Consider the following 25940-nt stretch of genomic DNA (forward strand, 5'->3'; position numbering starts at 1 on the left):
ATCAAGTCCCATTAACAAATTAACAAATATTTTAATGGAAAACAAGAATACAAATGAACAAACTAAATAGCATCTGGCTATGATTAAACATAAATAATTAAACCTTAAACCTAAGTCCCTAAAGATTGAGAGAGAAAGTTTACAAACAATATTATATTATATTACCTCTGTGATAACTTGAATTATGCAATTCATAATCTTGGGCGGAAGTTACTTGTATGAGGAACTATGGCACTTAGTTAAACAAACACATACTGAGGCGCTGAAGAGCTGAAGTGCTAAAGTGCCTTGATTTTAGCGCATATCTTCATTTTATACTAATTTTCTCCTCCAATGGAAATCGAGCCTAAGAATCATCTCACAATGATCTAAACATGTAGTCATCGGTTGACTAACTATTTTTTTGAAGAAAGTAAGCTTGTTGGAAAGGAAGTGAACTTCCTTTCTTTCTCTCTTTTTTCCTGTTAACTTCTGTAGCTAATTCTCTTTCTAATTTATAAAATAATATGATTTCTTTTAAATATTATTAAAATAATAAAAATCCATGTGAATCCATGTGAATCCTCACGTGTTTGTAGAGAACTAGAGCAATATCTGATCACCTTCGAATCTTTTAGACCGTCGCGAGTGAAACTAATTGCCAAGAATGTCTTCATATGTTATGTTAATTATAAACTAACATAACATATCAACTCTATCAATTTTATTTTTGTTCGGAGTTGTGTCCATATCTTCATTTCTATTTAGTTCTATGCTTCAAATATGCTTCAAGTGCGATGGAAAGTGAATTCGAATCATCACGTAGTTTAAGGCAAATATCAGAAACGATAATGAAATAAACAGTTTTAGGTACAAACACCAATATATTTAATAAGTATGTATCTAGATAAAAATATCGATAAAATATTAATATAGGTGAAATAGTATAGTTTGTTTTGTATACTTCTTTTTTATGTCTCGCCAGAAAAAGTTGTAGTAGCTGTGCATTATTTTTCATTACAAAACCATTAGCATATCTTAATTTCTGTATTTATTTCAGTTTCTCAATAAGATTACATCATAAAATTAAAAATAGAACTGCTCATTAACTATGAAATATAGAGAAAAAATAATTTATGTAAATTAGTATCCTTGTATAATTTTAAATAACGGAAATAAGAAGTGACACAGTAAATAATGTGCAAGTAAAAAGAGTAAAAGAATACAAACAGGAATATACAATTATTGGTTTTTTCCAGTCTCTCTAGAGAGACATTTCCGTGGAAAACACTGAATTAGTTAAAATTAATTATGTCATTAACAAAGTCGATTAAATAGTTGAAATATGTGTTGTGTAGGCATACGTCTAACTTTGTCTAAATGCAAGCTATACGACAAGCCTAAAATGTTAAATATTATGAGATACGTATGAAAACAATATAAATTAGAATAAAAAATAGCGTTTGCTTGAAATACTATAAATATTACAATAATAAATGTGATGAATGAGCAATTACACTGGAGAACAGGAAAAAAAAAATGTTTTTGAATGTTGCCTTTATTTCATGAGTGAAATCTTACTAATTTTGGGGTGAGAAAATTGAATATGACAAAAAAAATTTTATTAGCTCTAGTTTCTGTGGTATACAATAGGTGATTTTAACAGCATAAGAGAAAACGATACATTTTAATTACATATGCTAACAATATTGAGTGCTTTTGAATATTTTTAAATTACAGTAACATTCTAAGAGTTCTAAATTAATAGAAGAATACCTGGCAGGTGGTTCGGTGTGAAGAGAATCATGTGGTGACTTCATGAAATCGTTTTCTTTTGTCTTGCCTCTTGTGAGTGAGTTCTGGTGCATCCCTACACACAAAGCAGCAGTAATCCGCAAGCATTACTTCATTCCAATGGCCATGATATCTTTGTTCCAATACAGAAATATCCTGGTGGAATCTTTTCCCATGTTCATCACTGATAGCTCCACAACTAGGAGGGAAAAAGTCTAGGTGGGAATGGAGAAAATGGATTTTGAGGAACATGTTGCACCCGAGTTGATGATATTTTTCCAGAAGTATTGTCACCAAATGTAGTTATCATCTCTTTTGTTGTCTAAGAATCCCTTTAAGGCTTCCCAAGCTTCCTTTTCTTTTCCCTCCAAAACTTGGTCAAACATGGGATCCTTTACAAGTTTTCGAATTTGTTGCCCAACAAAAATACCTTCCTTAACCTTTGCATTACTCAATCTAGGAATTTTGTCTCTTAAGTACTTAAATGCCTGTCCTTTCTGGTTCATACCTTTGACAAAAGTTTTCATTAAACCCAGCTTGATATGAAGGGGGAAAGAAGAACATCTTTTGGGTCCACGAGAGGCTTGGCAACGGTATTTTTCTCGGTAGAGTCAATATTTCTTGCAGGCTAGTCCGCTTGAATGTAATGTGATTTCCTATCCCTACTGTCCCATATATATAAAAAGCAACAGTATTTAGTGTACCCCAGTTGCATTCCTAAGAGTACAACGATGACTTTTAGATCGCCACATATTTCACTTGTGCTCAGCATAATTGATTGAGGCAAGGAGGGCTGTCATGTTTGCATAAATATATATTCTATAATAGAGTGTAGTTTTATTATATGCTGATCTGAGGAGTTTCACAGGAAAAATGCCAACGAAAATTTTACATTATAGTGATTTTTGAATTCAGCAGATGAAAATACATAAGAATATGCTAATTTTGAGCCCAAAACAAAATCATTGTTGTCCAGTATAATTGGTAATGAATAACAGTTTTAAATCTTTTGCGGACCATATTTTAGCTTTTGCGGACCACTGGTTGGAAACTGCTGTTTCAAAACAAGAGCTAATCGGTCATTTTTATAGTGATTTTTGAATTCAGCAGATGAAAATACATAAAAATATGCTAATTTTGAGCCCGAAACAAAATAATTATTGTCCAGTGTTATTTGTTGTGACATTTAATTTATTTAATTTAAAATATATTCTCTCCAGCTCGTGAGTTGCCACTATACTGTACAGTACATCATATTTTGCCTTTAAAAATAGAGTCTTGCCGGTTATCTAGCTAACATTTCACAGGAAAAACGTTTTGAGTTGATTTCTGTACACATTCACAAAAATATAAATGTTTTAAGAGACATGTTAATTGTATAAACAAACGAAAAACATCATTCGAATATTACGAGAGCAAAATCAGAGTTTAACTCTGATTTTGCTCTAGTAATATTCGATTTCGTTTGTTCCATTGTTTTCTCTGAAAGTATAAATTTATTTAATAACTTTATACTTTCTGGTCAGAGAAAACAATGGAAGGCTTTATGCAACTTGAGAGCTCAGATGATAAAATTCTGATTAAGGAATTCAAAGTAGAAAAATTTTAAAAATATTATAGAAATTAAAAATCCATTAGCATAAAATCTGCCATATAAATTAAATATATTCAATGAATATTTATACGTAAGAAAAATTTCCATTAGATGGAAGACAAAATTGACGATCACTTACATAATTTCCTATGTAAACATTTTAGCAATTTACTATGCATACAGCAGAATATTTTATATGTATGGTTAAGTCAACTTAATAGCAATAATTGGAATTCCTTTTTAGAAAGGTTTTAGCAAACAATTTCGTTATATAATTTAATTTGCCTTCTACACAATCACAATTACTGGTTGAGATCAGGCACAGAACTTGTCTGTTTTAATTTTCATTTTATTAATGCTTAGATATGAATTTTATAAATGTACATAAATGTGCAGTATCTATTATAAATGATAGAATTTGAAATTAGATTAAAATATGGAGAGAATCATTTGCATTAAATGCAATCCAAATGTGTTGCATGTAACCAAATACATTTGTTTGCAATGCATGATCAAAAGAACTCGTAAGTGTATGAAAATTATTTTTCTAATGAAGAAAAGTAACAAAACATGTAGAATCTCCACGAAAGTATTTAATTTTATCTATTTCCTTCGAGTATTTTCAACATTTATTGAAGTATTTTTAAGTATAATTATTGAATTTCAACAAATACATGACTTATTCGAAGCAGTTAACAAAGAAAATTTTCGCATTATTGTATTGTTTTATACTCTGTTATGTACCTCTACATATTTCTTATATAATAAAGAAGAATATTTGAGAAAAATGGAAGAACGAATATCTGAAAACATGCGAGAAATTGCTGATAACTGTGAACACTTTTATTCAACGACTCTTCCAAAGATAAGAAAATTAGAATCATTTCTTATTTATGTTTTGTGTCCATTGATAAATATAGGATTTTTACTTATTATATGGCAAGATTATTATAACACGGCAAGTAAAGTGTTAAAGGAAATTGATGAAAATACAATTATTTTGATAATTACTATCGAGTTCCTATCGATGACATGGCAAAATCTACTCGTACAATTCGGGATATATTATTATGTGCTCTTATCTGTTATAATTATAAACCAAATGGAGTTGGTAAATCTTCAGTTGCAACGACTTTTCATGGAAAAAAGTAATATTCACCTATTGAAATCCATGCAGAAACGTCATTTTATAATTAGTACCATGGTAGAAGAAGCCAATAAATTCTTTCGTATTTACATATTCTTCGTAATTACTATAATTGTGCCAAAAATATTCATGATCTTAGGAATTATACTTGACGTCGATGATTTTGAATTGAGGACAGTAAAATACACTTATCTGATGATTTCTTGTATTATTATCATCGTTATCACACTACAAGCTGAAGCCATTTGTTATTCTGTAAGTAATCAATGTAACATTATTTTATTATTAGACATATAATAATATTTTATATCTTAGGCTCATCGTGTACAAGATGTTTTATGTACAATTCTACATATACCTACACGACAGATGTTTCAGGTATTTGATTTGTTTTGTCTTTTTTTATTTTTTTCGCACATTTTACTCGATGCTAAGCAAGCTTTCCCGAGGGTTTGGCGGCTCCAAAATACAGCATCGAAGACGAGCCTGAAATATCCAATCAATTTCATTAAATTTCCCGTAGAGTTGCATGCTCACATTTTATCTTTGATCCCTAAAAATGGCCATGCCGCTGTAAATATGTATTTGATTTCTTTTGTTTATGATACGTATGAACATTAATAATTTAGTATTTTTCAGGTAAACGTGTTTATTGAGAGACTGAAAGGACCAAGAATTGGGTATACATGTTTAGATTACTTTACTGTTTCCGCTCGTACGTTATTTACGGTAAGTAAAAAATTGTTAATTCCTTTTTAATTACCAGTTAGTAAAATTCCAGTTATTTTAGGCGTTATCATACTAAGAGATCATTAGTTTATTATAACATGGACTCAAATCTCTTATTGTGATAACTCCAAAATAACTGAAATTTTACATTAATAAAAAATTAATTAAATTAAAAAAAGAATCAGAAGCTAGTCGGTAGACACATAATAAAAAATTGTTGTTTTTCACATTTTAAAATTCGAATGAATAAAAAGCTCACATATGAAATAACATAATTGTTGTATTATGGATACAATGAGAGTGTATTCCATTAACATTCTTAATGTTTTTTGTAGATAACAAGTGGATTGATTACTTACCTGCTGATGTACTTGCAATTGAAGAATAGAAGAAAACAAAGTGACTAGGATAATGTTAATGTAATAATAATAATTTATGATTATGTATGTGCATTTTTATATATTAATACAAATCAGTAAATCGATAAAAATCGCAGAAAATAAAATTTAAGTGTTCTTGTGTGATTTCTTCAAAAGTCGTGTTTAAAAACACATATTTTTACAACTCTATCTGTAACACCTACCTAGTTACCAATATAACTAAAAAACCAAAATTTATATATTTTATTGATTTAATATTTAACTAATTCATAATTAATGTATGAAATGTGATGTAAAAACAAAGAGATATGTATAAATACAGTAGTTTCTCGCACTTCGAATTTAATTCATATCCAGGACGTCGTTTGAAATCTGAGTAAATTTATTCCATTAGAAGTAACAGAAAATGATGTAAAATGTTCCAGATTCTCAAAAATACTTATTTCGATAAACTTAAAACAACTATTACATATAATTTAAGGTCAAAATAATACAATAAATGAAAACACGAAAATAATACTACGTAATATGGATGCTGTATATTCTAGATGTATATAAATTTATGTACAGCTAGAATATAATAGAATTTAATGAACGAGATGCCAAGGTTAAAAAAACTCTAGAATTTATTTTCCTTAAATTTACGATTTATGTATCTGTTGTCATAAAAATTTGTCTTTCCACTTCTTTTCCAAGACTACAAATATTCAAGTATCAATACAAAGTAACCGGTTTCGACTTACTTCTACTTAAGAAGTAGTTAAATAATTAAGAGATTACGGAATTAGGAACATAAATAAAACCCTGTTGAAAGAGCCATAATTTTACTTGAAAGTTTAACTGAACCAATCTCTAGCCGAGTATTGTACAGTGGGGACTAATTTCTTCATAATATTAGATGTAATAAAGACAGAATTTTTTCCTGTTCAATGAGAATGATTAAAAAGTTGTAAATTTTGAAAATTTCCATGGATACTTTGTCCGAAAACGAATTAGTTAGAAAACAAATGTCGGACAATCTATTAAGTTTAACAACATATGTAGATTTTTACAGCTATGGCAAGAAGCGTTTAAAATGTACAACCCCGTCGAGTCGTTTGAGGTACACTAGTGATGCGACAAAAGAGCCATTTCACATTGACTAGTCAGCACCCTCGGGATTTGGAGCCGCGTGCATGCACGCGCTGCACACCTACAATTGGATTGTTTTAAGATTTAAAAAGTAAATATTTTATGTTATTTTTATGTACGTTTCTTTACAAAACTGTATTTAATTATAATTTTCTTTAAGAGTATATTCATATAATTGAAAAATATTTTGTACCAGGTATGTACTGTATATTCACCACGCATTTTAATTTACCAAGTAAGTTTTTATAATTTTATTGACAAGACTATGTCTTGTTTATAAAATCGTACTGCCCGATGTTCTTACCAGCATAGAGGTATGAAGGAGTACTGTACATGTCGAGAGTTGATATTTGGCACAGAGTATTAGGTGCCCAAATCATTTGCGCATAAAAAAATCCAGACTTGTAGTCAGGAATCGAGTCAAAATAAAATACAAAATGGTTTCTCAAAAAAAAATTAAAAAAATTACAAAAAAATTCTTCAAAAAAAATTAATTTCTTCTACAAACAGGCAAAACAGCCACCTCACCCCACCGAAGTCAGGTAGGGGAGAGTACCACCCATAATCATTCTGAGAAGTGAACTCTGACATTAGGACTGAACACGTAGTTTCTTCTATGTTAAATAAAATTTGTAATCTAATTTTGTAAATTTGGGAGTGCTTCAAATATGACGTTAAAACGGTTTTATGTCATTACAAGTAGGTTTTTTAACATTATCTAGTATAGGAAAATCGTAGGACCGATAAAAGTTTGACATTATGTTAGGATTGTCGTTACATTCGATGACATTATAATCGGGTTAAACTATATATTGTTTGTGCAAAATATAAAAAAAATAATAATAATTTCGGACGATACAATAGCCACGATTATTTTTTTTTTCAAAAACGGGAACTTTTCGTTATGCATCGACAAAAATTCAACCCGAACCGACACGCATCGGAGAGAAATTTTGAAATTGGATAGGTTAATTTCATCGAAGATGCATCGTGGATGATCTCGTGGTCATGGCCGGCGAAGTTTGAACGATCGCGCTCAAAAGCACCGATATCAAAGAAGATAGGAGAATGAGAACGATACCTGCCTTGAGCATCAAAGTGATTCCGTCTCGAGACATAGTCTTGTCCCAAATACGGTTTTGCCGTTTTACTTGTTTTTAATTTTAGCCCTTATATCATGGCTAACGATTCAGAATGCATTTGTGATATTAAAATGTAAGGTTCCAAATTTAGTTAATTTTTAAAATAAATTTATTCCGTATCTACAAAATCGAAATATAGAGTCCATGGGAATTTTATTGCTTAATATAAACATTCTCACGAGGAATCCGTGCTTAGTTTACACTTACAGGCAAAATTCGTCATATTGTTGCATTCTATCACCACCTTTAACCCCACACCTGCTAAAACAATTGATCACCTGACTAATTTTCTCACCACAAAAAGTATAAAAGCCATCCTTCTTTCCCTCTCGGGGGAATCGCCGAACGTCGAAGTCGGACATCGCCTTCCCCATCGCAGTCCTTTATCGTCGCAGACCTACACTTGTGTCACCGCTCAGAATCCATTTTGGAGGACATCACGGGATATCCCACTAGTATATGCAAAGACGTATGAACGCATATTTGTAAAGTCTTTCTCTCCGCCATCCGCGTAGTAGCAGGATAAGCTGTTATAACGGAACTTAGAGTAATTAGGTTTGTAATTTTTTCCCGTAGATGATTGTAATAAACTCTTGTTTTGTTTTAAATGGTGTCTTTACTCGACTTACTCGACTGAGCCAACGTCTTATCGTCGACCCCTCTGACTCTCCTCCACTCGCGTAACGCGTAACAGAACGTAAACGCCATCCTTGACAAGTAAATAGGTTATTGACCTGTGGCCGGCCAGGAGAAAAACTTCTTCTCTCCCCGGCGGCTTACAAAAATACATTTAGAGAAGTCTATGGTTTTTACTGCCTTATCGGAGAAATGAATACGAATGGACACAAGACCAGGGGTGGCCAACAGTTTTTGCCCCCGGGCCAAATTAAAAAAAAAACTTTTTTCACGGGCAGCACCAGAAGCTGCCCTAGGAGGATTTTGAGGTACTGCGAGATCTCATTGTGGTGTCACCCCGGTTCGAGTCTGGCGGCCGTACGGGTAGACACGTGCAGTGTGTGGGCTCTGTCTTTGGATTGCGATTTCTCCGGTTATAGTAGGAATTCGTGAGTAGTTTTAGTGTCATTTTGTTCGGGAAGGTATAGACTATCGAACGCCGTTTTTTCTATTTGAAACAGTTCAGTCCTTCGATAGTTACGGCCACCTTTGTGCCGAGGCCACGTGGTGTCCCCGGTCGGCCATTTCGTAGCACTTTCTTTCGATCTACAGGTTGTAAGGTTAAATTTAGATACTTTTAGGTCTTTAACTTGTCTTATTAGCCATCCTCCGTTAATTATTTCGTGTGCCACGGTACCGTTTCCGGGTTACTTTTAGGCCTTTCGTAATTATACGACCTTCCGCTGGGAGTTATTAGGCCCGTAAATAGTGTGTGGAACAAAGAACCACGTGCTAGCTCTATATTCGACCCTAACCTGAATTCGTTTTTGGCGTAGCCGACCCTATTTCCGATTCGGGAACATTATTATCATTCTCTTTTGGGGTTTTAGTATGGGAATTGCTATTACTTATCGCACCTTGCCCCCCTCATTGGTCGTTATAGGAGCCATCATTTTTCAGGTCGTAAAGCGAGCCGACGGCTTTTCTCGCTTATTGGCAAAGTGATATTGTTATTTAGCTTTAAGATAGACCAAGTTGGGACTCCAGACAGTTCGCGCGGTTCTCATCTAGTGCGTCGGCATCAGGGACAATACTAGTGCGTCGTGACCGTGGTCAACTCTAGTGTGTCATCATTGTGGTCAACACTTGTGCATCATTACGGGTCACATCTAGTGCGTCGGTCAGGAACCTTTTACAGTGCATTCTATCAGTTCCCTTTTGGCCGGATTCGCTTCACACTCATCTGGTTGGTCTATTCTTCGCTCATACCAATCATGTCAACTCCGTGCCAAACAGTTTCCCCTTCCAGTGATGGGGCTTCACAACTGTGCTTGTCTGTGGATCCTCTTGAAGACTGCATCTTGGAGGAAGCCAATCAACATTTTACAAGAATAATAGATCTTCTCCCAGAAAAACATAGCACGTACCTAAGAACTGAAGATCACAAAGAGGTAAGAAACAGAGTCACTCGTTTATTCTCCTGCCTTGGTCAATTCCATGGCATTCTGAAGGAGATCAGGTCATCAGCCTCTCGGCACCCACCCCCCCCTTCTGTAGCACCACAGGTCTCTAGCACTTCATATGCAGACATTACTAAAATTAATACTAAGCCTAGCTCTACTACTCGTACAATAAACAACTCCTTGAGGAACAAAATTAACAACGAAGGTGCAGGTGGAAGCTTTGCCGTTCTAATCTATCCTAAGACGGATGAAGGCGATAGCACCACTGACATGCAACAGAAACTGGAATTAAAAGAAAAATAAAGCCACAAAACCTAAAGGTTAAGGTCAAAGCGGTTAGAAAAGTAAGAGGTGACGGCATCTGTATAAGAACCGACACCCATAAGGAGGCGCAAATTCTGGAGGAAGCAATTCAGAATCTTCCAGAGATTTCGGATAAAATAAAGAGCAAGATCTCGGAAGGGAGGCGCCCAAGGGTTATCCTAAACAATGTCCCCATCACAGTTGACGAGTCAGAAATCACCGCAATAACTTATGACCAAAATGAGGCTCTTCATACAGTCTCTAAAGACGAATTTATGGATTCTACACGTATAAGCACTATTTTGTACCGTAACAATGCCAGGGAAAATTGTAGACATATCGTTTTGTCCACGTCACCCAAAATAAGAGATGTATTGGTAAGAACGAAGTATGTGGCCATCCAATGGGCGAACATCCTTGTCAATGACTACATCCCACTGGTACGGTGCTACCAGTGTTGTGGGTATAACCACATCTCTACCATCTGCCCGCAGGCAAAGATGTAGCCACTGTTCAAAGAGACATAGTTACGGAAGCTGTCAGAAACTCGACCAAACGCCCTCCTGTATTAACTGCAGAACGGCAAATAAAGACATCCCAACGAACAACAGATACGCTACGGACCACAATGCCTTTAATCCTCAATGCCCCATAACATTAAAAATGAAAGCTCAGACAATCAGGCAGACCAATTATGGATTATAAACACCTTACGAATACCACGAGGAACTCACTTACCCAGGATTCAACCAGCACCACTCAAGACTCCAATCTAACTTCAAATATCATCATCAATCAGTATAGGGGGTCGCTTAATTTATTGCAGATCAACCTGCAAAGAGGAAAGGCCCCTTCTTCTTTATTAATCAAAACTGCTGAGGACTGGAGCTCTGACCTGATTCTGATCCAAGAACCGTACCTATTCAAAGGGGAGCTTACGAGTTTTGGCAGCTGGAGGACTTTTCCTCCCAAGGGCATGATGCAAAACAGCAAAACTGCCATTTTAGTGAGAAACCCGCATTTGATGGTTCAGTACATGCCTCACATTTCAACAAAATATGTCACCACTTGCACGGTCAATTCCTCTAATGATAACTTCATTGTTTCCTCAATCTACTGCTCGCCATTTGAGGACATCAACCCTATGCTCGAAGATCTTGACACGATCAGTAGGACAGTCGCCGACAAGCCCTGGCTGATTTGGGCGATACTAACGCAAAGTCCTACCTCTGGCACAGCCCTATTGAGGATTGTAGGGGCTTTCGCATGCAGGAGTTTGTAGCTGCTCTCTATCTCACTTCTTGCAACTCCAGCCCCCTTTCAACTTACCACTCTTCGAGGGGTGACAGCTGGGTAGATGTTACCCTCGCTAACATCCATATGGCTCATAGGGTCTCTTATTGCTCCACTATGATAGAGCCAAGTGCAAGTGATCACCGGTATATCAAGATTGTGATCCAAGCAAATACAAATTCCATCCACTCTACTGCCTTCTACCATCATACCAACTGGCCTGCTTACCGGCAGCTGATCCAAAACAACTGGAACCCTATTCTACCTATTACCAGCATGGATAAGAACGACATAGACAACTGCATTGAGAATCTCACAAATCTATTCATAAAAAGCTATCAATTAACCAGCAAAAAGAAAAATAACTTGAGGACGAACGCTCCTTGGTGGGGCAGAGAACTGGCCAATCTACGCAAAGTAGTCCGTAGTTTACGTAGACTCTATCAGCATCAGAATAATACCCAGACCAGGGCCATGCAAAAAGCCAATTATATATCAAAATTCAATGAATATAAAACCTTAATTAATAAAAAGCGTCACTATGCCTGGAGGCAATTCTGTAACCGATTCAATGACCCCTGGTGTGAACCGTATTACATCGCCTTCAAAAAGAGGGAGAAGGTAGACATTCCTTCGCCTGTCAAAATATCAGAGGATGAATACACCAGCTCTCTGGATAATACTCTCAAACAGCTATTTGAATACCATTTCCCACTAGACAACCCTGCAGAAGACTCGGATACTAATCGGGAGACTCGTAATAACTCATCCCAGCCGTCCAATCAGACAGACGACTCCCTCTTCACTTACAGGGACATCAACCACGCCATCAGCCTCATAAATATCAAAATGGCGCCTGGGATAGACCATGTCACCGGCAGGATGGTCAAAGAAGCCTTCTCTGCCATTCCTACTACCTTCACCACTCTTTACAATCTCTTTACAAATTCTTTGAAATTTCGTGTTTTATTCGGGAAATAAATCATTTAACAATAGTTTGCTTTTAAAATCTATTTGTTAGAAATATTAAATCTTATTACATTTGAGTAATATTTCATGTAAATATATTTAACAGTAGAACAAATGCTATCCAATGTTTTAGATTTTAAAAAATCCATGTTCTACGTCACAGATGCAAATGCCACTTGTTTCTGAGTACAAAATATTAGATAAAATATAGAACACGAATTCAACAAAAAGTACACATGAATCAAAGAAGATCCACTGTTTTATAATTTTGTTCTTTCGGTAAATTCTTTAAAATAATATTTATTTTTAGCAATTTTGTATAGCTCGTTCATGGAAGTTATTCCTATGTTCTTCACCAAATTATAAAAAGTTCCATTCACATTTTTCAGTAGTGCATATGGTGTGTCAAATTGTTGTAATTTCCCTGTATCTAGAACCTAAAAAGTTAAAATATGTAATTAAAATACATATTAGCTTTACATTGTAAGCAATAAAATCTTCTGCTCCTAACACAGTGAAGTGCTATAAATTAAGACACTTGGCGGGTTTCCTCATCTTTATTTAGTTGAACTAGATCAACTAAATAAAGATGAGGAAACCCGCCAAGTGTCTTAATTTATAGCACTTCACTGTGTTAGGAGCAGAAGATTTTATTGCTTACAATGTAAAGCTAATATGTATTTTAATTACATATTTTAACTTTTTAGGTTCTAGATACAGGGAAATTACAACAATTTGACACACCATATGCACTACTGAAAAATGTGAATGGAACTTTTTATAATTTGGTGAAGAACATAGGAATAACTTCCATGAACGAGCTATACAAAATTGCTAANAAATATATCTAACAAGTACTTCTTATGCAAATGAAACATTCGTATCATATGCATAATGTATACTTGATGCAAGAAATTTTTTTGTACAACCTTTTACACAGAGTTCAAAATCGGTTGAAATGTATTAAACTACTTGAATAGATTTGTGATTAGCCCAAAAGTTACATTCGATGGAAAACTGATGTTAGACGCGTGGAAAATACAAAGTAAAAATTCATAATTGGTGAAGCACAAATATTTCAAGTAACTACAGTACAGCATTGATTATCCGACTCAATTGGGGACTCGGGTTGGTCGGATAACTGAAAAAATCGGATAACAGAAAAGAATGAAAAAAATACATTATTAGTATAGTATACAATGGTACCTCGGTATACGTCTGCTTTAGAATACGTCCAATTCGGAATAGGTCCTGTTTGGACAAAACAAATTTTTCTCGGTATACGACTTAATTCAATAATACGAGCCATCTATGAACAAGTAGCACTATCGGTGTACTAGGCCAGACTAGACGTTCGTAGTGCCAAGGTTTATAACTTTGTTAAATTTTTTCTGATTTCATTTTGTAAGTAAAATTTTATTATTTTTATTAATCATGAATTGCAAAAAGGCAAATGAAAAGCAACAGAAAACTAAAAAGAATGACTAGAATCACAATGGAACTGAAAAAAGAGATTGTTGAGGAATATGAAGGTGGTATGCGTGTTCGAGATTTAACTGTTGCAACGACGATATCAACAATCGCGAAAAATAAAGACATTATTAAATATGCTAACGTTGCGAAAGGAGTTAAATCAATTTCTAAACAGAGATCGAAGACATTAGATTATGTTGAGAAATTGCTTTTGCTTTGGATAACTGAAAAACAGTGTGATGGAGACAGCGTATCAGAAGCAATTATTTGCGAGAAAGCTAAAAAGATACATGCTGATCTCTTGAAAAATCAAGCAGGAACTAGCCAGGAAAGCGAGGTGTTTAAAGCCAGCCATTTTTTTTCATGAGAACGGATTAACCATTTTTACATTAATTCTTATGGAGATGGTTGGTTTGGTATACGTCCTATTCGGTATAAATCCAAATATTAGGAACGGATTAAGGTCGTATACCGAGGTTCCACTGTATTAGTATATCGCTATTAACCTACTTCGCGTTGAATTTTCATCGATGTTAAGCCTAACAAATTTTTTAAAAATAATTTGTATCGTTAAAAATTATTTTAAAATTATTTTATTGCTCACAAAACAAACAACCACTCATAATTAGAAAATTAAGTCTCGTTTAAATACTGGTCTCTCATTCATGGTCGAGCCAATGTTGCTAGCTAAAACACGCAAAAATTTAAGAAAAATAATATTAAAGTAGCAAAGACATACCCAAATATTGTAGCGCCACATCACTAGCGGACATTTGAAATTTGCCGACTAGAACGGTCGGTTAACCGATGTGACGGTTAATCGAGGGTCGGATAATCGATGCTCTACTGTACTACTGTTTATTGGTTTTAACCACTCTGCTACTGATGGGAGCATAGAGAATGTTGTGATTGCAGTGTAAAAAACTACAAAAATAATATCGCATATCGAACAAAGAAAACGAAGACGTATATAATTATTTTTATTCTCTCAAGCCCTGCGGAAAAGATTGTACACGATTATGACAGAGCTCTGTTTAAAACTATATACAAATATATGGATTTCTGTTGTTATTCGTTGCGTTTTCTATATTCGCAGACATACTAACATTATGTAATACGGATAAACGCAAATTTAGTTGGATCTACGTATTCCATCTGCTGTCAAAACACGACAGAAAGGAATCTACTTCTGATTAAAACGAAAAATAAAGAATCTCCTCAAAACAGGTAAACCTATCAGTTTTTATTCTTGCACGATGGTAATTATCGTGATTCGTCATTGTATTACTTCTATTATTGTGTAAAATTTCAGTGATTTCTGAATTTGAGTCATTGCCAAGAAAAGACCTTGCATGGCTCGCTGCGCTTCAATTATTGTATTGAAGATCAGATTTCTCAGTTGATTACGAATAATTTCTAAATCACCTCGAATATTAAATCTACACAAACGACTATCCCAGAAAATTTTAATGCGTAGTTTGATCCAAACATGCCAAGCACCAAGATTTCCGTTTCCGTCTGGACAAATCAACAGTAGATATGATTAAAAAGTGATATCGATGTCAAGAAGTTGGATAAAACTTAAATATAAGAAATTTCCGCGTGATTTTGGTTTATGTGAGGAAGTTCAAATTTTAATAGAATATATTTTCCAGATTGTTGAATTACTTTTACATTTATTAATTCATAAGTAATTCAGCAATATCCCATATAATGAATTGTAAGATTAGATGGTGTCTATAGATTCAACAGAGATTATGAAAGTTATGAATACAAATACATTAAAGACAGGTAAATTTTTTACACTTCTTTTCAGAAAAATAACATAACCATTCAATTTTCATACTAGTTTCTTTCTGTGTGAACGTGTCTCTTTAATCCGATCAATTCCGTTCGGTAGACTATCATATACAGGTATCATATACTTTATATGATAGTCTACCGAACGGAATTGATCGGATTAAAGAACACATTCACAACGAAATAGCAGCTGCCATAAGGATTTTTTGATAGTTTCTTTCTTTCTAATACACAGTTATTATGGAGGATGTGATCATATTCATTGTTCTCCAAATAGCTTATGTCTAAATAATATGAATCACGAAGTATATAAAAATAACAAAGACATCAGAGTTTTTTTGTATATCATCGTATATACATTGAATAGTTTACACAACAAAACACCAATGTAACATAAAAAGATCGCTTATTTACAGATATGTCCAATATCACACAAAATCGATTAAAAATTTGGAAACAAGTTTTTAAGATTGGTGCTCTTTAGCAAAAGACGCCAAGAGTGCCTTTTTCATGCTCATAGTGAATTCGAGCAGACCCACAAAGAGAACGACGAAATGGTGAGAAACTTAGTCTAACATATTTTGGTCCCAATATAATGGCATAAAATATTTCTGGTGGTCGTTCACTTTCGATTAAAGATTCTTAGTGTAGTAGATTGAAGTTTCAACCACTCAGTAGATTAGTCCTTTCAATATGGGCTTAATATCAATCTAATCGTCATGACTATATTATCCACCATATTTATCTGTTAGCTTAATTTATGGCCAATTTCCACAGAAAACACCGTATTATTATATGGTTGAGAACTGTTAATGCCTAACTTGAACAAAGTTTTCGTGATCTATAACTAAATCTGGAAACAATTGCGAATAAAACAAACTAACGGTTAATTGAACAAATATTCAATCTATAATTAAAAACTGAAAATTTCGAAATAAGATATCATTTTCTGCGTATCACAAATCATAAAACAATTTTTATATCAAATTAGATCAATTTTTAAAGTTTATATATTCTAACCTTTTATCAATATTGGATGTTGCTTCGTCCATGACAAGAATTTTATTCTGACGAAGAATGGTCCTGGCAAGGCAAATTAACTGTCTTTCCCCAACGCTGAAATTTCGTCCTCCTTCTGATAAATGTGTATCCAATCCGCCAGGTAATTTACTAATTACTTCTTTTAATTGCACCTTTAATTCAGAAGTTTTTAAAGTGTATGTGTTATACACGATAATTAATTTTAATCATTAGAAAGAGTTAAAGAGATAAAACAGGTAGCAAATTAAACTAATTATTTCTAACCTCTTCAACGGCTTGCCACAGATTTTCTTCCGAATATTCATTGAAAGGATCGATGTTTCTTCGAAGAGGACCGGTAAATAACATCGGATCCTGAAAAAAGTACATATCTGGTGCATTAATCGCTTCTGTTGTACAAGTCGTGTTTATATAAAATTTAATAGATATTGTTTTACATTTCTGTGTATAAATTGACTATTTGGACCTTATTTATTAATAGGATTCATTAAACTGATGGAGGCTTTGATTAGCAAAAAAGACGAGATCATACTCAAAGTCAAAACAAAATATCATTATTTTCACCTGTTAATACATAGTACATCACAAAAATATTTTGGGTAAGTTTTAATTTCTAATGATTCAAACTCATTGCTAGTAAATTAGTCGATTTTTATATCATTTTCGTTTTAAATTTGCTATTCATTTTGTAATGCATTTTAGCAGCTTTCCGAACAGAGCAGTGCCAAATTATGCAAATAAGAAGATTATCGAAAGTTTTTGTATTTTTGCAGCATTCAATGTGTTATGTGAAATCTGAACATTGCAGAAAGTGCTGTTTATTTTGTATCAGAGCAGGCTGTGTGTACTTTCGATTTGTTTTGCACGCTCTTTAATCGCTCCTAATTACATCGTGTTAACCGATCTACAAACTCAAACATTAAATTCACTAAACATTTGAATGCCAGATTATTAATTTGAGAATTTCAAATTATCACCTATTATTTATATAGACTAATAAACTAAAGGAATTTTTAATGTAATTGATATATAAGTTAGGGACCAAGTGATTAATAGGGCATGCAGTCTGATAAATATTTATTAATTTATCAAATTGACTGGTCATTATGAATAGTGCTATCACCTAGTCCACAAAGTAATAATAATAATATGTTGACGAATGATCATGCAACATACGCTAGCCAATCAGCACAACATCTGAGTTGCGCATGCGTATTCCGTTTAGTACTGAATTTTAAATATATGCGACCTATAGTTAATCTTGTTAAAAATTTTAATTTGATTAAAAAAACTTTACTTATTTCATTTAGAAATATTTATTTTTTGTTAATTATTTCAAACTATTTTATAAAGAACACGTAATCTTTCAAAACTGAGTACTATTAACTACATTAATTAAACGGTAAAATTTTACCTATGTGCACTGTGATGGCGGTGGTCGCAACTATTCGTCCTCCCGGAGGGGAGCTGCTAGCAGGTCGCTGAGTGTTTCACGTCACTAGTTATTGCTTCATGGTAATTCTTGAACACACATATCAATAACTAGTGACATTAAACCAGGGGTGGCCAACCTTTTGCATACCATGCGCCAATTTTTGTGATAGACTAGTTCGGATGCGCAGAGGCGTACTGTGAGTGTTAGCAGCCCGGGGCGGAGAAAAATTTCGGCCACCCGTTAACTAGGTATTTCAATTTATAAGAAGAAACTATTTATAATCTATAATTCATAAGAGAACTATCTTACACGGGTAGTTACACTACATGTATAAAGTAGTTCAACATGACATCAGTCGTGTAACGAATGCATAGTGTAACGTACAACGAATGCATTGGGTAACGTTCAAGCGAAAAGAAAAAAAAGGTCAACAGGTAGATTGCACCGAACTGTGTACGCAATGAAGCCGAATATGGTAATGTTGCTCAGAAACGACTAAAGCGCCACTTGTAATCGTCCAATGCACCAAGTTTGGCGCATGCGCCACGTGTTGGCCACCCCTGCATTAAACAATCGCCGGAATGCTGGCAGCTCCCCTCCGGGAGGAGTCTGTCAAGAGCAGGAACAATCGTGACCACCACCATGACGGTGCACATAATATTAATTTAATTATTAAAATTATACCTAACAGAAAATAAACTTACAGAAAACTTCTGGAATTTTATTTTTGGTATAAATTATTTAAAAAATTAAATGCCTTTTAGTTTGTTGATTTAAGCAATTAAGATTTTGATTACATTTGAAATTACATATTTTTTTTTCTTTGTAGCATTTATTATTTTCTTTGTAGCATTTTTTTTCTTTGTAGCTTCATTGCATCTATTAGATTTGCAACCAATTTTGCAGCAGCATCGCCTATAACCTTGGCCTCCAGTAAAACTAAAATGTTGGTCAGAATCAACAACTAGTTGCAAAAATTAAAATTCGGTACTAAACGCACTATGCACGAGCTAGTAATATGCGATTGCTAATTGGCTAGTCTATGTTGGATGATTAACCTTAACATATTGTTATTACTTTGCCCAACTAGGTGATAGCACTGTTCATGATGACTGGTCATTTTGATAAATTATGTTAAAACACCTGAAATTTATTACAATGCCTGACTTTATTTGTCATTATTCATCATGCCAGTATCCACAACTATCTAAATGAAACAATCTAAATTTTTGTAACATTTTTTGTGATTTTTGAAATTTATACAGTATAAAAAGATTTGGTAACGCAATGATAGATTTTTGTCTTGAAAACTAGCAATTACAGTCGACCCCTAGAACACGATAGATACGTTCCGTTTTTTATGAAATTCATGTTCTAAGAGTCCTTAAATACATAAGCCAATCACAGCCCGGCACATATGCAGTTTACGGACTACGGCTGTTTGAAAGGTTTTCTTCCATAAAATTAATCGATTCTAGACTAATTTGACTCAACATTTCCAAAACACGTATAATTTTTTGGGAATAATCCATATAAACTATGCTATAAACAAAAAATTGTAGGATTACTTACCGAGTGTGCATCGTTCGACGACGCCATTGCTTAAGCTTGTTTTCGTCGCGGAGCGGCGCATCGAACGGTGGGCACGTGTTTCCTGATAAATAATTTTTCTGCGAAAAATTCGCTGAACTTTGGAAAAATCATTAATATATACATAATTTTGATGGCCGTTAAAAATAATAAATGGTTTTTAGTAGGTCCGCTGCTCGTTTAAACTCAACGGTTTGTGCAATATCCGCTATTGGTCTAGATTCGACCCATCCTGTCGCGACTCGAGTCGGCGATGCCGTTTTACCGTATTTTACGAGTTTCTTTTAGCGTGTTTACACGAATTCGGTCGCAATTTTTTCGCCGTTATACAGTCCACCCCTTTATAATACTGTTGATTTTTTTCGTTTTATATGAATTCCATGTTGTACGAGTCACTTAGATTTTACAAAGACGTGAGTCGTTCACAGCCCGGCACACGTATTTGTAAAATCTAAGTGACTCATGCAACATGGAATTCATATAAAACGGAAAAATCTACAGTGTTATAGGGGGGTCGACTGTATACGAATCCGCATTATATGAACCCGTTTTATAGGGGGTCTACTGTATTTATTGTGGCATCGTTATAATGCCAGATTGCAATTTTTTTTATCATATTTGTAATTTATTTAATTTAGAATATATGCTCTCCACCTAAAATTAGTAACGTACTGTCTTGTTCTTCTACATCATACTTCTCTGTTAGCAATGGAGTCGTAACTGTCAATTATCTAACTCTTTTCAGTTGTAAATGAATTGAAATATCATGTCTTCTGATTTGCAGCGAAGTTCATGTATAGTTAATCGGGGTTTACTTCCCCAATATGGTCTTCAATTGCCATATTTGCTGTTAAATTTCATCTAGTTTTGGAGTTTGAGAAAAGATAGACAGTGAGACAGAGAAAGTAAGAATTTATAGGTCTATTATTCGTCTTATATAGGCCCATATATAATTTAAAATTTTATATTTAGCATTATTGGGTGCAATTTTTTCTAATTACAGCCTAATTCTGAAATATACTTACCTGAAATATTATTACTGTAACATCAGTATATAGTAATTTTATCTTCTAAAAAGTTTCATGTTCAGCTTATCATAATGCATATTTTTTTAGCATCAAACACGTGGTATAAATTCTAAAAACTACACATCATTTATCACTCAGCTAATTACCAGGCTCTAAATAATTAGAATAAGTGAATGGCAGGGGTAATACGAAGGTAAGATTTGGCAACATAATGACAGGTGACATAACTTGCAAAAAAAATATTCTGTTTTATTTGGACATATCACTACGCACTCTCAATCACAATGTGTGTACTTGTGGAACAAACGAAAAAGCGATTATCTAGGAGTTTCATCACAGGTTTGTACAAGAATTTCCATTGAAAATATAATATCATATTTATAACTTCTGGTATAAACCAAAAGTTATATTATATAAAAATTTCGTTTATACCAGAATCCATATCAGTAAAATCAATATCTCGTGCAGTATCATTTTAATGTATTCCATACATTAAAATGATGAAACAAAAAACATATGCATGCCATTGTTCCCAAAGCTCATTATTTTTACCGAAAAACAGCAGAAGAAATCGACCAACATGTAATGTCCAATTACAATAGCACTTGACATTTTCTTAGCAATGGCCTAAACGAAATTTTGCATTTTCGAATCTCCAATCTGAATTAATTTGAAACAGAAAACTCTTAAAATATTCTTGTGAACCTACCTAAAGCCTTAAAGCTTTGAAATGAAGGCCTATCTAAAGTCTTAAACCTTTGAAATGAAGGCCTACCTAAAGTCTTAAACTTCAACCTTCTCCAAAAACCAGCAGTGTCAACTTCCCTTTCATATCAAAGATTCTTAAATAAATAAATTATTTATTGTTCTTTGTTATATCGACATGCATTTTTCTATAATCACTAGACTGATAAAAATCATTTCCCCAACGTGGGCAGTTTTATATAGTCAATTATAGTTGCTGCGAAGCCCTTAATGGGAAGGGAGACGCCTGTCATACGGGATGGACCATCTCCTAAATAATTTCTTGTATTTGTTCAGATTCTATCTAGGTATTCTGTGTTATCATGTTTAAAAAATTACATTTTTATAAAAGAAGGAAAAGACATGTTTTACAGTACAGTTGATCCCTTTATAACACCGTTGATAATTCCATTTTATATGAATTCCATGTTGTACGAGTCACTTCGTTTTTACAAATATGTGAGCCGTTCACAGCCCGGCACACGTATTTGTAAAATCTAAGTGACTCGTACAACATGGAATTCATATAAAATCGAATTATCAACAGTGTTATAAGAAACAGAAATATTTTCCTCTATGTCCTTATGTATAGGGGGTCAACTGTAAATAAATTTGAAAATTGTTAAATAAGAAATTATATTTAATAAATTTATTGTTACATACTTGAGGAATGATAGATATTTTGCTACGAAGATCCCGAAGTCCGATATCTTTAACGTCAACTCCATCGATGGTTATTGTCCCTGTCGGCTCTGTCATGCGAAATAATGAAGCAATTATAGAAGTTTTTCCTGCTCCTGTTCTGCCCACAATTCCTATCTGCAACTCATAAATAACACAAATCATTTCTGACAATAATTATTATCAACAATTTTTATAATTTGTAGATATTTTACCTTTTCTCCTGAGTAAATACGAAATGTTAAGTGCTTTAAAACAGTATTTTTATCCTTCGAATATTGTAAAGAAACATTATCAAAGTGAATTTCTCCTTTTTGTGGCCAATCTGGGGGTGGCTGTTTATCGAGAGAACTTTCGTATGATGCTTCTGATTTCAATTTGGTATAATTCAGTATACGTTTAACAGAGTTCATCTGGAAAAGCGACTTTGTATAAAATAACGCAGTGATGAAACATATTAAAGTAAAAATACAGTGGTGCCTCGTATAACGTACTTAATCCGTTCCAGGTTCACGTCCGTTAAGTGAAAAGTCCGTTATACGAAACGCATTTTCCCATAGAAATACATGTTAAAACATATAATTCGTTCCGCAGCATAAAATAACCGAATAACCGTACTGTACCATAACAAAAAAATGAAAATGGAGCAGTCACCAATTATGCCGGGTAGTCAGATGTTGTGAGGAGGAGGTGGAGGAACACTTTCTTCACGCATTCATACAGATACAGACTTTTTACACATTGCAGCGGGTCTTTTTTTTATTGTTTTTTAATCGGATTCAGATTCAGGAGAGGCTACTGGAGCTTGCAGGGTCAACTCCTCTTGTTCCATCCTTTGTTTTTTCTCTGCTGGCTTCTTGAAAAACATGTCCAAGATGGTCTGTTTCTCTCTCTTCTTCAACACCTGTCGGAAATGATGGGCAAGGGTGTCATTGTAGAGATCATTGATACTGTTGGCCTCAGCTCTGTTTGGATAATGAGTGTTGGTAAACTCCTTAACCTCTCAAGGAAGAAAGTTTTTGTCAACTTTCACTCCTTCTGATGATGTCTTGCATTGTTTTAATTGAAATCATCTTTCTGTGTTTTTAGAAGCCATGATTTGCACAACACTTGAATAAATGTAAATACCCTGCACTGAGGTGATGTACTGTACGTAATAAACAAGGGAGTAATCCGAATCCCAACGGGAGCTCTGTACTTCAGATATACTAATAATATATTCTAATAATACTAATATGTTATAAAAAATAGCAGATTGTCATTGGCAACGGCAAAAGAGTGGAAACATCATTCGCACTTGTTCGTAGAAAGTCCATTGGTCGCCTCACGTAACTGCCGAACGGAAAGTCCGTTGTCCGCAGCCAGTTCCGTTGCTCGAGTCACGTAACGGCCAAACAGAAAGTTCGTTATTCGCAGCGTCCGTTATTCGAGGCGTACGTTATACGAGGCACCACTGTATATATTAGGCAGTTATATTAAATGTACAGAAGTTTATAAAACTGAAGATAGAGTTATTTTTATGTAAGGATGCACAGTGACAGGATTTACATTTGATTGTTATTTCGTTGTATGTAATCACTAAATACTCGTAATTTACAATTTTTTTCGATAATGTGTATTAATTCATTATAAATTTTTAACATTAGGAGTTCTTACTGTTTTTTCGTTTAATTACCTTAAATTTTAACATGTTTCTTTACATTATTATGTAAAACAGCTTATGTTCTTGTGTAATGAAAAGTTATAAAAATTTGTTTTTTTACGTTTCACTTCAGATCATATATTATTAATATTTAAATCTCCACATTTCTCAAATTTCATATTTCAGTTTTAAAACAGATTATAAAATAACTTCTTAGTAATGATCCTATGTTGTTAGTTTTAAAGAATTCAACTTTAATGCTTTGAAAGATAATACCTGAAGAACGTCAGAAATATTTTCCTGTATGTCCCATTGTTCAACTGCTCGTTTCACATATTTACATGTATAACAGCTCCAATTATATTTTAAGACATAATGATAATACTCGAACCAAAAATTAAATAAAAAAATTAAAGAGAGTAGATTTTCAAATCCTCTTTAAACCAAATTATGCAATTACTGAAATTAATGAAAAGAATATGGATAAATTTTAAACATTAAAATTCCTCTTAGGAGCTGTAGAACCTAATACAACGAAGCCTGAAAATTTTATCGTATTTTGAAAAATTGTAGCAAGTAAAACATAATATATAGAGTTAGATATGACTGAATGTTGTTCTACTTGATAATCTATAACGATATAGCTGCACATATGATCGTTACCTGTTAGAGAATAATAAATTTTTCAAGTTTCATTGTCTTTGTGTTTTTGTATTGTTATGAATGCATAAATTACGCGCTCATCTTTAGTGTGTATACATTTCAAGTGAAGCATAGTGTTTTTTTTTCTCTTTGAATGTGAGTCAGAATGTTCTTTCTTCTAATATAAAATAATGGAAGGAAATGTTTGTTTAGTAGGTCGCAAGAATTAAATTAAAAGAAACAATGAATTGTAATGAACTCTCAAATTCATCTTAACTTCAAAATTTCATTTTAACTGTAATTATAACAGTTAAGATGAAGTTAATTAAGATGATCTAAGATGAAATTACCACGAGTCTAGAAATAAATCTGTTATATGGTAATAAAATTATAACATTTTGTAAATGAGGATCAACATGTAAAACTAAGGATATGACGAATATATGCGAGTTTTTATGACAGAAACAAAAAAAAAAGTTTTTTTTTTCGAATTGAATTGCTGAAAGTGAATTGAGAAAAATGTTTGGAATAATGTCCTGGAAGTAGAGGAATGTTTTTATTTGCTTCATTTCTCACGCGGAAAATGATTTCTGTTATAACAAAAGACAATCTCTTTGTCCTTTGACCCACATCTTTTCAAGATTTGAGTCAAATATTTACAAAGTCATAAAACATTTACCGGTATATTGACTTTTAGAGTAGGCACTGTGGCGAGTTCTATTATTTTCTCGGGAAAGAATAAATATAGTTTAACTACCATGACCTAAAAAGATAACTTTTTCGTCAGGGTAGTTAAATTGTATAATTTAAAACGAAGCACATATCAATAGGATGAAGTTAAAATACATTATAATAAGTGGAAATTCCATATGTCTGTTATTAGTGTTTTGAGATCAAATTACCTCAAAATAAATACACAGAACTCAGTGGCGTAGCGACTATGGGGGCGTCAGGGGCGGCCCGTTCGGGCGGCACTTTTAGGGGGCGGCAAAATTTCACAATAAATAATAATAATATCTTGTAAACATTTAAACCATTTCATTTCATATTTTTGTTAGTGTTGTAACGAATAGTATATTCGGCCTCAGGTCGAATACCCGAATATTCGGGCAGGAGAGTGGCTGAATAGCCGAATATTCGGTCAAACTATTCGGCTCGATTAACGCACGTACGAAAATTGGCGCGCAAACCGCATTATGGCAAGGATCCTGCTCTCTATTGGCCCGCTGTCACTACGCTTCGCCAATCGCGTTAATTCTTGGCAGTTGTAGCGGACAGAGAAGAGTGTCATGGAAGTATGTGATAAATGATGATATCAAATGTGG

At 33.7% G+C, this 25940-nt stretch overlaps 1 protein-coding gene across 1 annotated transcript in view; it reads right to left on the reverse strand.

The window, feature by feature from the left end:
• Positions 1-16754: 16754 nt before the first annotated feature.
• The window catches only part of LOC111629776 (multidrug resistance-associated protein 4-like), a 105980-nt gene continuing 96794 nt past the window's right edge, over positions 16755-25940 (reverse strand). The window contains exons 23-27 of the mRNA XM_023373689.1: positions 22547-22744; positions 22314-22469; positions 17118-17207; positions 16833-17005; positions 16755-16761 (exon numbers count right to left, since the gene is read on the reverse strand). Coding sequence (XP_023229457.1) covers positions 16755-16761; positions 16833-17005; positions 17118-17207; positions 22314-22469; positions 22547-22744 — 624 coding nt within the window. The remainder of the gene's footprint in view (positions 16762-16832; positions 17006-17117; positions 17208-22313; positions 22470-22546; positions 22745-25940) is intronic.

This window comes from Centruroides sculpturatus, unplaced genomic scaffold, assembly GCF_000671375.1.
Source record: "Centruroides sculpturatus isolate CEXI.00-Female unplaced genomic scaffold, Cexi_2.0 scaffold569, whole genome shotgun sequence".
Classification (NCBI taxonomy): domain Eukaryota; kingdom Metazoa; phylum Arthropoda; class Arachnida; order Scorpiones; family Buthidae; genus Centruroides; species Centruroides sculpturatus.